The sequence below is a fragment of the Scyliorhinus canicula genome, chromosome 4 (assembly GCF_902713615.1).
Source record: "Scyliorhinus canicula chromosome 4, sScyCan1.1, whole genome shotgun sequence".
Classification (NCBI taxonomy): Eukaryota; Metazoa; Chordata; class Chondrichthyes; order Carcharhiniformes; family Scyliorhinidae; genus Scyliorhinus; species Scyliorhinus canicula.
In genome coordinates, this window is record NC_052149.1 from 51,114,237 (window position 1) to 51,127,901 (window position 13,665).

At 41.9% G+C, this 13,665-nt stretch overlaps 1 protein-coding gene and 1 long non-coding RNA gene across 5 annotated transcripts in view; one reads left to right on the forward strand and one right to left on the reverse strand.

Annotated features, from left to right (window-relative positions):
* The window catches only part of LOC119964564, a 104,189-nt gene that overhangs the window by 39,525 nt on the left and 50,999 nt on the right, over positions 1–13,665 (forward strand). The window lies entirely within an intron of this gene.
* The window catches only part of ipo13 (importin 13), a 215,200-nt gene that overhangs the window by 23,517 nt on the left and 178,018 nt on the right, over positions 1–13,665 (reverse strand). For 3 of the 4 annotated variants that reach the window (XM_038794211.1, XM_038794212.1, XM_038794210.1), the window contains 2 exons: positions 4,115–4,167; positions 1,069–1,135 (listed from right to left, as the gene is read on the reverse strand). In XM_038794211.1, coding sequence (XP_038650139.1) covers positions 1,069–1,135; positions 4,115–4,167 — 120 coding nt within the window. The remainder of the gene's footprint in view (positions 1–1,068; positions 1,136–4,114; positions 4,168–13,665) is intronic. The other variant, XR_005460326.1, reaches the window with a different exon arrangement.

Consider the following 13,665-nt stretch of genomic DNA (forward strand, 5'->3'; position numbering starts at 1 on the left):
CCGAAGTTGGCCTGTCAATGTGCCTTCTCTCCATACTCATAAAATCGCTCTGCTCGCCCACCTCAGTTGGCGCACTGCCTTCCCCGTGGACAACCAATCAAAGCTAACCTGTAGCTCCCTCCTTCTGCCCAAAAGTGCTGGATCTGCATCCCCCGCATAGCTCCTGTCCACCTCCAACATCTCATCTATCAGCCTTTGCTGCTCCATCCTCTCCTCTTTATCCACCTTGCCTTAAACGATATCACCACCCCCCCCCACCACATTCAGGGCCTCCCCGTACCACTGCCTGCGATACTTCACCTTGCAGTTAAAACCCATGTACTCCTCAACCACTCTCTCGATGTTCTCAAAAACTTCGGACACCAGCAACCCAACGTCAATTCTCCATCCCGGACTCTGCACTGTCCCCTTCTCCAGGACCATGTCCACCTATGCGGCGCGTGATCTGAAATTGCTATTGATCCCCTAACCCCAGCCAACAGCGCCTTCCCTACTACAAAAATGTCTATCCTCGAATAAACCTCGTGAACCAAAGAGAAAAACCTCCATGGGTCCACCTCTCCCATAAGCCCAGTCAGCACCTTCGCCTCTTTCCCCCCTCGCCTGGACTGGACCAGCGAGCGCGGCTGTGATCTATCCAACCTTGGCTCTTGCACCAAGTTTCAGTCCCCTCCACTACTAGCCCCAAACACCTTCCTCACAAACTGCATCATCCTAATTAGGGCCATACACACTCGCCAACACAATGGTATCCCCTCCAACACCCTTGTTACGATCACATATCTATCCCCTGGGAAAATATTATTAAAGATGGCAGATGTCAGCAAATTGGAAATGGAAAGAGCTGTGCCATCCTTGGTGAAGAGCATTACAATTATTAAATGGATTGGACATTCCCTCTAAATGTTGCACTTTTGTAAAAACAATGTGACCTTTTTCAAACTTCTTGAATGCCCCACCACAATTTGTGGAACTTTTTAAACTTGGGAGACCAAGAACACATGCAAAATATTTAAAGGTTAAAGATTAGCTATGAAGCCAAACATCTTAAAAATTTCTATTACTTACCACATTGAAACAAGGCCTTCACATCACAGTTCTCAGCTAAAAACAAATCTGGTTTCCTTTTGAGAGCCTAGGAATCAGATACAAAGCTTTGTTAAAAGGTTCATAAATGTCTTAACTCCAATTTCTTACTGAATCCTTATTATGAAGCCCATTCTTCATCCACTGTCACAGTCTTCTTGATGTGGAGATGCTGGTGTTGGACTGGGGTGAGCACAGTAAGAAGTCTTACAAGACCAGGTTAAAGTCCAACATTCTCCTGAGAAAGTGCTCCGAAAGCTAGTGTTTCAAACAAACATGTTGGACTTTAACTGGTGTTGGAAGACTTCTTAGTCTTCTGGTGGTACATCAAATTTCCAAGCCATAGAATAGCAAAGAGCTAGAAATAACAATGTGGGATTCCTCGCTGATTCTCTACATAACATGTCCTCAATCAGTCCATTCCAGGGACATATTTCTGCACAGGGAGGGAGCAATATATCTGTTTAAGGTGGAGACAGTGCAAGCAGACAGCTAAAACAAAAAATAAAATAAACAGAACAGATTTTAAAATAGTTTTATATGAAATGCTACATAATGCAAATTTAAAAAAAGAACCATGTATTTTAAATACAAATGGAAATACATCACAGATCAATTTCTGAAAAATACTGTGAATGGAACCATCTCCAGCTCATTATAGAACACACAAATAAGTAATGGTCAGACACTGATGAATGTGCGCAAAAGCAAGAAATAACATAATTCTGAAAATATCAATTACAACCCGTGTTTATATCACACCTTTAACATAGTAAAACATCCCAAGATGCTTCAAAGAAGTATTATATAAAGCAAAATATGACACTGAGCTGTATGAGGAAATGATAGGGCAGATAACCAAAAGCTTGTTCAAAGAGGTAAGTTGCAAGGAGAGGCGAGAGAGGTAGAGTAGTTTAGAGTGGAAATTTTGGAACTTAGAACTTCCTTAGCAGAAGTTACAGCCACTAACTGTGAAGCGTTTAAAACTGGGGTTCTCAAGAGGCTAGAATTAGGTAGTACAGATATCTGTAATGGAGGAGATTACAGAGATAGTGGGGTTGGGGCAGGATGTGTGTGTGTGTGTGGGGGGGGGGGGGGGGGGTGGAGGGAGAGAGAGAGAGAGAGAGAGAGAGAGAGAGAGAGAGAGAGAGAGAGAGAGAGAGAGAGAGAGAGAGAGAGAGAAAGAGGCCACAAAAGAATTTGAAAACAATTTTTTTTTAATAAATTTAGATTACCCAATTATTTTTTCCAATTAAGGGGCAATTTAGCGTGGCCAATCCACCTACTCTGCACATTTTTGGGTTGTGGGGGCGAAACCCACGCAGACACGGGGAGAATGTGCAAGCTCCACACGGACAGTGACCCAGAGCCGGGATCGAACCTGGGACCTCAGCGCCGTGAGGCGGTTATGCTAACCACTTGGCCACCGTGCTGCCCCTAGAATTTGAAAACAATGATGTAAAATTTAAAATTGAGGTATTGTGTGGATGGGAGCCAATGTAGTTCTGTAAGTATGGGATAATGGGTGAACAGGGCTTGGTGCAAGTCAGGACATGGACAGCGAGTTTTGAATGGCCACAGGATTATGCTTAGTGGGATGAGGGAGAACAACCATTTAAGAAAAAATTTAGAGTACCCAATTAATTTTTTCCAATTAAGGGGCAATTTAACGAGGCCAATCCATCTAACTTGCACACTGTGCTGCTTTCTGGGTGAACAACTATAAGCATGTTTGTATAATCAAGAATAAAGGCAACAAAAGGCATAAATGTGTGTTTCATCAGTGCATTGAGGAGACAGGGACTAACAACATCAGGCAATATTATGGAAGTGTAAATTGGCGATCTTGGTGATAGCACAAATGTGGTTGGAAACTCTTCTCAGGTCAAATACCAAGCTTGTGAATCGAACTTCAGTCAGTTGTCAAGCTGAGAGATGGAGTCGTTGGCCAAGGAATAGATTTTGTTGCAGGGGACAGTGCAAGCAGACAGCTAACAAGTAAAATAAACAGATTTTTAAATAGTTTTGTGCGAAATGTTACATAATGCAAATTTTTATAAAAAGAACCACAGATTTTTTGACAAGCAGTCTGGCAATTTAGAGACAGTGGTGAGGTTAAGAGAGGTGGCATCAGCATATATGCGAATACAAACTTGCGTGGTTGATTTATGTCACAAATGGCAGTATACTAGCAACAAGAGGAGGGGCATGGGTACCAGAGCTACAGTGGTGAAGGAGGAGAAGTCATTGCAGGTAATTCTCATAATTTGATAGATAGGAATGGAGCTAGTTGAGCGCACTCCCACCAGCTGGATGACAGTGAAGAGACTGGAGGGTGGTGGTGTGGTCAACTGTGTCAAAGGCTGAAAACAGGTCGAGAAGGACAGATACTTTACCTTCATCACAGTCACACAGGATTATATCAGTAATGCTTATGGCTATGTATTATTGACAGATCAGCTGTTATATTTGTAATAATCATAATCGTTCATATTTTCAAGAATATCTGAAGGATGCACAATTAAATCACAGGTGTGGAGTAAAAAGTCAGCCCAACCAGTATCACTGTCCATGCAACTGCAAGATTAGTTCAGCTGTACAAAGTTGTAAACCACGGCACTTTAGATCTTGTCCACATAATCCTTTCCAAATATCCCTCCTGAATCCTCCAGCTACTTGGCATGTGCTCAAACTCCATCTGGCTACAAAATGCTGACAGCGCAAAACATTATGACAACACACCAAACCTTGGCATGAAGTTCACATAGTGTCTGACTGCTGATATAATACACCTTTCTTTACTACTGGACAGAAGACACAGTCTTCCGTCAGTGATAATGAATGTTCACAACTATTGCCAGTGCTGCCTGCTGCACATCCATAAGTTCACGGTGATTCAACATGCCTTAAAAACCTTGAATTAACCTACAATGCATTTCCATAAGCTTGTTAAAAAAAAAGCTGATTTCAGGTTTAATATAATTAAACAAAAAAAAGAAAGTGAATGAAATAAGAAACAAAAACACACCTGTGCCAGGAGTTGCATAAATGAATCAACAATATCAGGATGATCCCTGGGTCCTAAAATATAATAAGATGTAACTTAAGAAATAATATACAAACAGCAAATCAATATTCTTACTGTCTCATGAACTCTACGTAACAGTTACAGTGAGGGGGTACAATGAACAGCTTAAAGCAGTTAAATAAAAGAATGTACAGAAATATGAAACTTCAGAACCTAAAATAAATAAACAGCAAAGAGGATTGAAACCCAGGTGTAGAGATAACAGATTAAAAAATGTGCTTTTTGTTAAAATCTTGGACCCAAGACAGTACTTAGAGAATTGGGAACTCCGAAATTCTCATTAACCATGAACCAAAAAACAAAAAGTTTTTTCCCCTTTTATAAAGGAAAAATTGGCATTTCCAACAACGAATACTTGATATTATTTAGGATCTTTGGCCTGACAAGTTAGTTTTTGAAATGTCTGTCTGCACTACTGAAAATAGAACAAGCTACAAAAACACATTTTTGCAGGTTTGGAACAGACAATACAATCATAGAAACTTCAAAGGTTATGGTAAGACTCCCACTGCAAATTACTTTTTAAAATCATTCTTCACCTCTGTACTCATCTCCTTTTTCATTTGTAAAGGATATCATTGTCAGAGTTCCAGCATGCAAAGTCATGTAAATAGAAATATTTACAATGAAATTGTAGGATGCATAATAATAATGCTGACCAATGCAGAACAGTGCATCTTAATTCTGTTTAAGCATGTTGCCATATCAAGAATAGATCATTGCAAGTACATGAAAATGCCTTCTGTTCCAAGTGTAGAATGCTGCTTTGTCATTAACGAATTATAATCAGGCAGCATTCTTACACTTGGAAGATTGTTCCACATAGGTATTTAGCAGCAAAATATTGTTTTATACATTTGTGCCACAGGGCCATTTTAGGTCCTATGCGGCAATTTTTTTGTGGAAGCTATATTATTACTGGTGCCAGGGTGAATAATCACACGTTGGATGAAGAATTGAAGCCTTAAATAAGTAAGCACTAGCAAAAACTTGACAGATTTGGCAGATCTTAAACCAAGAAAGCTCCAACATAGAAACAGTGTCGACCATATCCCCATCAAAAACTGCCACCAATGTATTTCTTCATTTAGACTGAAGTGAAGAATTAATGATCAGTGGGAATGTGACTGCAGGAAAAATGAGGGAATGTGACAAATGCAGTTTTGGATGAGGGAATACAGTGATATTAGCAGCAAGCTTGGTGGTATGATAGCAGGTCATGTGAAGGAAACAAAAGATGTAGTAAAAAATAATTAGATCAACAGTAGAGAAAGGGAGCAAGGTCGCAGATGCGCAGTAAAAATGTAATTAAGAATAGTCAGTGCTTGGGAAAATTCAATTCACTTTATTTAAGCTGCCATCAAAACTCTAGCCCTGCTCCGGACTCTATACTGCTCCATAGCTGTTCAACCTTGTTGGACCACTGATTAAACCAGTCATATAACCTCAATACCTGGTTTGATCTGCAAATTAGTTTCAAATGTAATATTCTCTCCATCATCAAGACCACATACTCTCTGCAATACTGCCTGCCTATGCCCTCACCTTATTTATTATGTGGCGTAGTGATTTGATATGAACAAGTGGCTTGCTTGCTAGCCACTTCAGATGGCAATTAAGAGTCAGTCACATTTAATGTGACAGCAGACCAAGTAGCCAGATAGACAAGGGTATTAGTGAACTGGCTGGGTTTTTAAAACTACAATTTGACAGCACCATGGTCACTTCTATAGATACCAGAACACCAAATCCAAATTTTCAAATTGCCATGCTAGACTTTAAACACATGTTCTCGAAGGTTATGGACCACTAGTTCAGTGACATAACCATGACAAGGTCATTACCCTTAGATGACAAAATAGAGCTTCATTTTCAGATTCCCAGCTTCAAAATGCTGTTAGCAGCGCAAAATAAATTCTGCTCTGCCTCTTTTCGGTTGAGAAGAGCCTTAAAATAATGTAGCTGCTGAGAGAAATCATGTTGAAGAGGGGTCAAGAAAAAGTATATTTATTTTAAAAAGCAAAATAAAGCCTTCTTTTATGGCCAGATATAAAAAGCCACCACTTGTAGCCATAAGAAAAGCCCTAAAGCGATTAGGAACAGGAGTTGGCCATTCAGCCCCTCGGTCCTGTCCCGTCATTCAATGAGGCTCAAGCCTGTCCCACCACTTAATGAGATCATGGCTGATCTGTGACCTAACTCCATATTCCTGCCTTTGGTCCCTATCCCTCAATATCGCTGCTTATCAAAAATCTATCTCTGATTTAAATTTAATAACTGTTCTAGCCTCAACTGCTGTTTATGGGAGAGAGTTCCAAACCTCTACCACCCTTTGAGTGAAGAAGTTCTTCCTAACATCGCTCCTGAATGGCCTGGCCCTAATCTTTGCACTATGTCCCCTAGTTTTAGAATCTCCAACCAGTGGAAATAGTTCATCTTTATCTACCCTGTTTTCCCCGTTAATATCTTGGAATATCTTGATCAGATCACCCTTAACCTTCAAAATTCTAGCAAAAACAGTCCTAATTTGAGTAATCTCTCCTCGGATCGCAACCCCTGTAGTCCAGGTATCATTTTTGTAAACCTACATCACACTCCCTCCAAGGCCAAAATATCCTTCATGCGGTGTGGTGCCCAGAAGTGGTTACAGTACTCCAAGTGGGGTCTAACCAGGGCTTTGTATAACTGCAGTATAACCCAAGTGCCTTTATACTCCAATCCTCTAAATATAAAAACTAGCATCCATTACTATTTTTGATTATTTTCTACACTTGTTTGTGGCATTTTAAGGACCTATGCACCTGAAACCCCAAGTCTCTTTGGACATCCACTGTACCCAACCTATTACCATTTAGAAAGTACTCTGCTCTATCCTTTTTTGGTCCAAAATGGATAACCTCACTCCAAAATGAATAACGCTTACATTGAATTCCATCTGCCACAATTTTGTCCATTCACCTAGTCTGTCAATATCACCTTGCAATTTTATACCATTGTCTAGGCTGTCTACAATGCCACCTAACTTTGTATCATCAACAAATGTTGGTATATGACTTTCTATGCCATCATCCAAATCATTAATGAATAATGTGAATAATTGAGGCCCCAACACAGATCCCTGTGGTACACCACTAATCACTTCCTGCCAATTAGAGCAACTACCTTTCCTACCACTCAACCAATTTCCTAACCATGTCAATAGTAGCCCTCAACTCCGTGGGCTTCCACCTCAGTTAACAGTCTCTCACGTGGGACTTCAAATGCCTTCTGGAAGTCCATATAAAGAACATTTATAGATATTCCCCTGTCCACCACCTTAGTCACCTCTTCAAAAAAATTCAATAAGATTAGTCAGGCATGACCTTCCCTTTACAAATCCATGCTGGCTCTCCCTGATGGACCAAAATTTTGAGGTGTTCAGTTATCCCCATCCTAAATATAGACTCCACAGTTTCCCCACCACAGATGTTAGGCCAACTGGTCTGTAATTCACTGGTTTCCACCTTTCACCCTTCTTAAAAAGATAGTGACATATGCAATTTTCCGATCCAGAGAAACCACTCCTGAATCTGGGGAACTCAGGAAGATTATAGTTAGGGCATTTAAAATGTGCTCCCCTACTTCCTTTAACACCCTCGGATGGAAACCATCAGGTTCTGGGGATTTGTCACTAGTTCCAGTCATTTCCTAGTTACTGATGCTGTATTTATGTTAATTGCATCAGGTCCCTGCCCTGTGTTGACTACTAATTCAGGATTTCCGGCAAATTATTCTCCTTTTCAGCTGTAAATACTGAGGCAAAGTAATTGTTCAACATATCTGCCATTTTACCATCATCACTGACAATATCTCCATCTTCAGCTTTTAGTGGGCCTACATTGCTCTTGACCCCCCCCCATTTCCCCTTTATATAACTATAAAATTTCTTCCTATTGGTCTCGATGTCCCTTGTAAGTTTCCGTACACAATCCCTTTTAGTAGCTCTAATAAGCTGCTTTGTGACCCTTTGCTGGTCTTTGTATCTATCCCATTCATCCAGATCAGTGCTATGCTTCGAATTTTTGGAAGTGCTTTCTTTCAGTTTTGTGCTGTCCCTAACCTCTTTAGTTGCCCATGGCTTTTTTTTTGAGCAGATCTTTTCTTCTCAAGGATAGACACTTGCTCTGTATCCTGTTAAATGTTTCTTTAAATATTCTCCACTGCTCTTCATTTGATCCATTAACAGATCTTCCCAGTTTACCGTGGACAGTCCCTGTCTCATCCCGTTAAGTCAGTCTTACTCAAGTCTTAAATTCTAGTATCTGAATTGTGTTTTTCATTTTGAAACGCTACACAGAGCTCAATCATGTTGTGATCACTATTTGATAAATGTTCGCGTATAGTTAGGCTACTAATTAAATTTGGCTCATTACTCATAACTAAATCTAGTATTGCCTGTCCCTTCTTTGTGTATGTTGAATTCATTTAGCAAATGTAGTAATAAGAGTACTATAATTGCCTGCAGCGCCCCTGGGCTATTCAAGAAGCCTGAAGACTCTCAGTCCGGCCTGAATTTCCGCACAGAGGGGTCCCCAGCTTAGCTAAAATAGCACCAGAGGCCAGAAGCAGGCCCCACCATTTTAATCAGGGTGGAGGCTATTGTAGTTTCCACATCTGTGGCTCATGGAGGCAACTACGCATGTTAAAAATGCCTTTAGTCAGATCCAATTTTCACTTGTGGAATGTCCAAAATACCAATTGTACACTTTAGATAGCTGAGTTCTTTGGTGAGATAGGGTGCCTTTTTGGAGAGGTTGTGGGACTTGGGAGAGGCAGAGAGGGAGATAGGTGTCCTTTGGGGATAGTTAACAGTAAATATGAATGCGAGTAAAATGTGGATAAACTCAATGAAACGGTCAAGCCTAACGATGTTGTCAAGGGAGTTGTCAAGCTGTGAGGAAATTTAAATCTTCCTTTTAAATACTTGAAAAAAACTTTGAAAAAAAACTCAGTGCTGGCTATTTCACTGTCTGCTAACATAAGCTTCAAGGTCATCATTACAGGAAGAGTGCTGCATGACGGATTTCACAAGCTATTATTACCACTGTGGAATGTCTGTCACTTTACAGTTTGACTGACAGTTTTGAGCACTTTCAAAGTCTTTGAAATGGGACTCTGAACACATATGCTTGTTTTAAAAAAAAATTATTCTCAGGGTGTGGGCATCACTGGCTCAGCCATGCTTATTATTATTATTGCCCATGCTTAATTGCTCTGGAGAAGGTAATGGTGAGTTGCTTTTTTAAACTGATGCAGTCCGTATTGTCTAGGTATACCTACAGTGCTGTCCAGGGGGGGTTCCAGGATTATGACCCAGAGACAATGAAGGAACAGCGATACATTTCCAAGTCAGGGTGGTGAGTGGCTTGGAGGGGAACTTTCAAGTGGTGGTGTTCCCATGGGTCTACTGTTCTTGTCCTTCTAGATGGTAGTGGTCGCAGGTTTGAAAGGTGCTGGCTGAGGAGGCTTGATGAGTTCCTGCAGTATATCTTGCAGATGGCACACGCTGCTGCCACTTTGCGTTGGTGGTGGAGGGAGTTGATGTTTGTGGATGGAGTGCCAATCAAGTGGGCTGCTTTGTCCTGGATCGTGTTAAGCTTCAGTGTTACTTACTGCAGCTGCACTCATCCAAACAAGTGGAGAGCATTCCATCACACTCCTGACTTGTGCCTTGTAGATGGTAGACAGGTTGGGGAGTCAGGAGGTTATGTATGCACCACAGAATTCCTAGGTTGTTATATCCCACACAGAACTTGTGGGGTAGGGATGATCCACTACCCCATGGGTCTAGTAGAATAGGAGCTCCCGATAAGGGAGCGGGGGACCGTTAACAAGGTTCATGTGCCTTCGCCAGTCAGGCACCGACTAGAGAAGACCCATAGGGAACTAATGGAGCTGAACATAATGGTTAATGTGTTAAATAGAGTCTGTTTTGTTGTTCTCTACGACTCTTTCATTGCCCCTGACAAAAGTTGTGACCTGCTCTGGTAGCCACAGTATTTATGCAGAGACTCCAGTTCAGTTTCTTGCCAACGGCAATCCCAGGATGTTGATAATAGGGTATTCATCGATGATAGTGCTATTGAATGTCAAGGAGCAATGGTGGGATTCTTTGTTGGAGATAGTAATTGCCTGGCACTCGTGTGGCGTGAATGTGACTTTTCACTTGGCAGCCCAAACCTGGGTATTATCCAGGTCTTGCTGCATTTAGACATTGTCTACTTCGATATCTGAGGAATAGCTGAACATTCATTAGTGAACATCCCCATTTCTGACCTTATGATGGAGGGAAGGTCATTGATGAAGCAGTTGAAGACGATTGGGCATCGGGCACTACCTGGAGGAACTCAAGATAGGTATTATAAGGGATGAATTTAAATGTAATGAACGGGCTCTTATCAATGAGAGAATTTTTTAAAAGCGAATTCACCAATAAGACACTTTGAACTTTATTTTATTTCCTCCGAGCGTGGATCCGGAGGTCTGCCTATGGTGGGTACTGGGTGAGCTGGTTTAGAGTGGGTAAGAGCAAAGGGTGATGGGTGGGGTGGCGAGCATTGTCAAAAGGTGGTACAGGAGCTATAAAAGGTCCCCGTGTGTGTGTGTTGGGGGGGGGGGGGCATTGGTTTGCATGGACCTTATATGAGGGTACATTAAGTGCCATGGGATGGGAAGGAGGCGGCGGTGAAGGCTTGAGAGTGCTTTTGCGTTTTCATCTTTTTTTGCAAGCTGGCCTTTCACTCGGCCCACTTCTGAACTTGGCACCCCCTGTGCTGCCTCCAAACTGACTCCCATTACACCCCACCCCACTGGAACAAAATTGGAACTTTCAAAGCGGTTTCTCAGGATTTGGGAATTCTCTCGATGGGAGCAAGAATTCAGGCCTACAAAATACCCATTAAGGATTTTGTATGGAGGGCAACTGATATATATGAAACCATACTGCAGGAGACAGCAGCAAGCAGAATGTTGGTGAAATCCTTTGTTTCTTTGGTGCTGTAAACCACACTTCCAAACATCTGGCCGTGGGCTGACCCTGACATTTTCTATGGCTGAACTCATGTAAATAATACTGGCAGGTTCGCAGTGCTGGGGGCTGGGGGGGGGGGGGGGGGGGGGGGGGGGGGGGGGGGCTTGTTTGGAAAATATACTGATTCAAGTCTGTAGATTCAAATACGTGCAGAGTTCGAGATGGCCCAGTTACCTCCAGACAACGTTTTAAAAACATTGTAGGGCTGCAGGAAGGTAACTTACCAACACCTCAACACCAACATATGCTGGTGGTCCCTGCATCCAGTTTTGTGTGGTGGTACTAATGGTACATAGATTGTTTGGCTCTCTCCTGCTGTTTTGGGGTCACTTGAACAGACCCACCATCACTTGTGTATATTGTTCAAAGGTTACTGTCAATTCAGACAGAAAAGTTTGGAAGCGATAATTGTTTGGGGGGGGTGGGTGGTGGAGGGAAAGAGAAGCATGTTGTATAGATTCCAACTGATATTCCAATAGAAACCACCCAAAATCAGGTGGACTACAGAGGCCGATCCACCCCAGCATTGTTAGTACCTTGAAGAAAGGAGGAGCATGAGCAGTGGGAGGAACAGGAGAAAGAAGTAATAAAATTTCACTACAAGGTAAAATGAAAATTAGTCCTCCGAAAGCAAAGCTACCCAATAAAATGCAGACAAAAAAAGGGTTCTTCACTTTCACCACCAGACATTACACCAATTATACCAACACTTCTAAAAAAAAGCCAACTAACAAGCAACTTTAGTAACTTCAACAATAGCAACTGTGGACATTCCATGATGAGGGCCTTTTATTTTAGCCATGTCCACATATTTCCCTATATTTAACTGTGAAGGGACTGTCATACAAAATTTTCAGATTCATTACAGCGCAGAAGCGACATACAACATTGAAAACAGTGACACAATTGATTGCTGCTAATAATTGTGCATAAATTAAAAGTAGTAAATTTGATTTTTGGGTTTGACTTCACAGATAGCCACCTTACAGCATTAAGAATATGGCAAAGCATCATAAATTCCTAATGAATGATGATGCAGAAATGGTCAGTATTCTAACATCCTGGCGATTACCATTCACCGAAAACTGAACTAGACTAGCCATATAAATACTGTGGCTACATGAGCCGATCAAAGGGTAGGAATCATACAACGAGTAACTTACCTCCCGACTCCCCAAAGCCTGCACACCATCTACAAAGCACCAGTCTGGAGTGTAATGGAATAATCTCCACTTGCCAGATTATTCTGGCAAGTGGAACAACACTGGCAACAACACTGATGAAGCTCGATGCCATCCAGGACAAAGCAGCCCACCTAATTGCTACCCCCACCACACTCCCTCCACCACAACACAAAGTGGAAGCAGTATATACTATCTACAGGATGCACTGCAGGTACTCGCCAAGATTCCTTAGGCGGCAGCTTTCAAACCGATGATCATTATCACCTAGAAGGACAAGGGTAGCAGATACCTGGGAACATCATCACCTGGAGTTTCCCCGTCAAATCACTTACCATCCTGACTTGGAAATATGTCGCTGCTCCTTCATAGTCACTGGGGCATAACCCTAGGGCGTACTTCGGTATGATGAAGAACCTGTGGAGATTTGACCTCTGGCTACTATTCTATCAGCTTACCCTGAATAGCGAGTTCTTATCCACTAAAATTAAAGTCTAATTGTATGTCGGGAGGCACAATGGGACCTGGGTTCAATTCTGGCCTCAAGTGACTGTGTGGAGTTTGCACATTCTCCCTGTGTGTGTGTGTGGGTTCCCTCCGGATGCTCCAGTTTCTTCCCACAGTCCAAGATGTGCAGGTTAGGTGGATTGGTCATGCTAAATTATCCTTGGTGCCCAGTGTGCAGATTAGGTTACGGGGATAGGATGGGTGGACGGAGGAGTGGACATGGTAGGGTGCTCTTTCGGAGGGTTGGTGCTGACCCGGTGGACTGAATGGCCTCCTTCTGCACTGCAGGGAGTCTATGATAATGTGATTCTTTGCCGGTAATTTGCAGTGTATGACGCCTTTTTGATAACCAGCTGTTGAGAGAGTGGATTTTATTTCCTTGTTTGATGCAAAATCCTTCATGTGTGCTGCAATGATTTTTCATACCAAAATTCTGATACATGTTCAGTTGTCACAGAATCCTCCGAATATGTGAACAGAGGGTTCAGGTTTCAAGATGATCTCCATGAGACTGCAGACCAGTATCATGGCAACAAAGTTTCTTAGCAACAGAAAAAATATAAATTTTAAAATATAATTTTAACTAGTAACCCAAACCCAAGCAGCTACAAGCTCTGCACCAAAAAAAACTTGCATTTATACAGCAATTTTATACGAAATGTTTTTAAGCACTTCATAAGTGCTTAGCCAAGGAAACATGCTGAATCTCGAGTAAAGATTAGGACGGATGACTT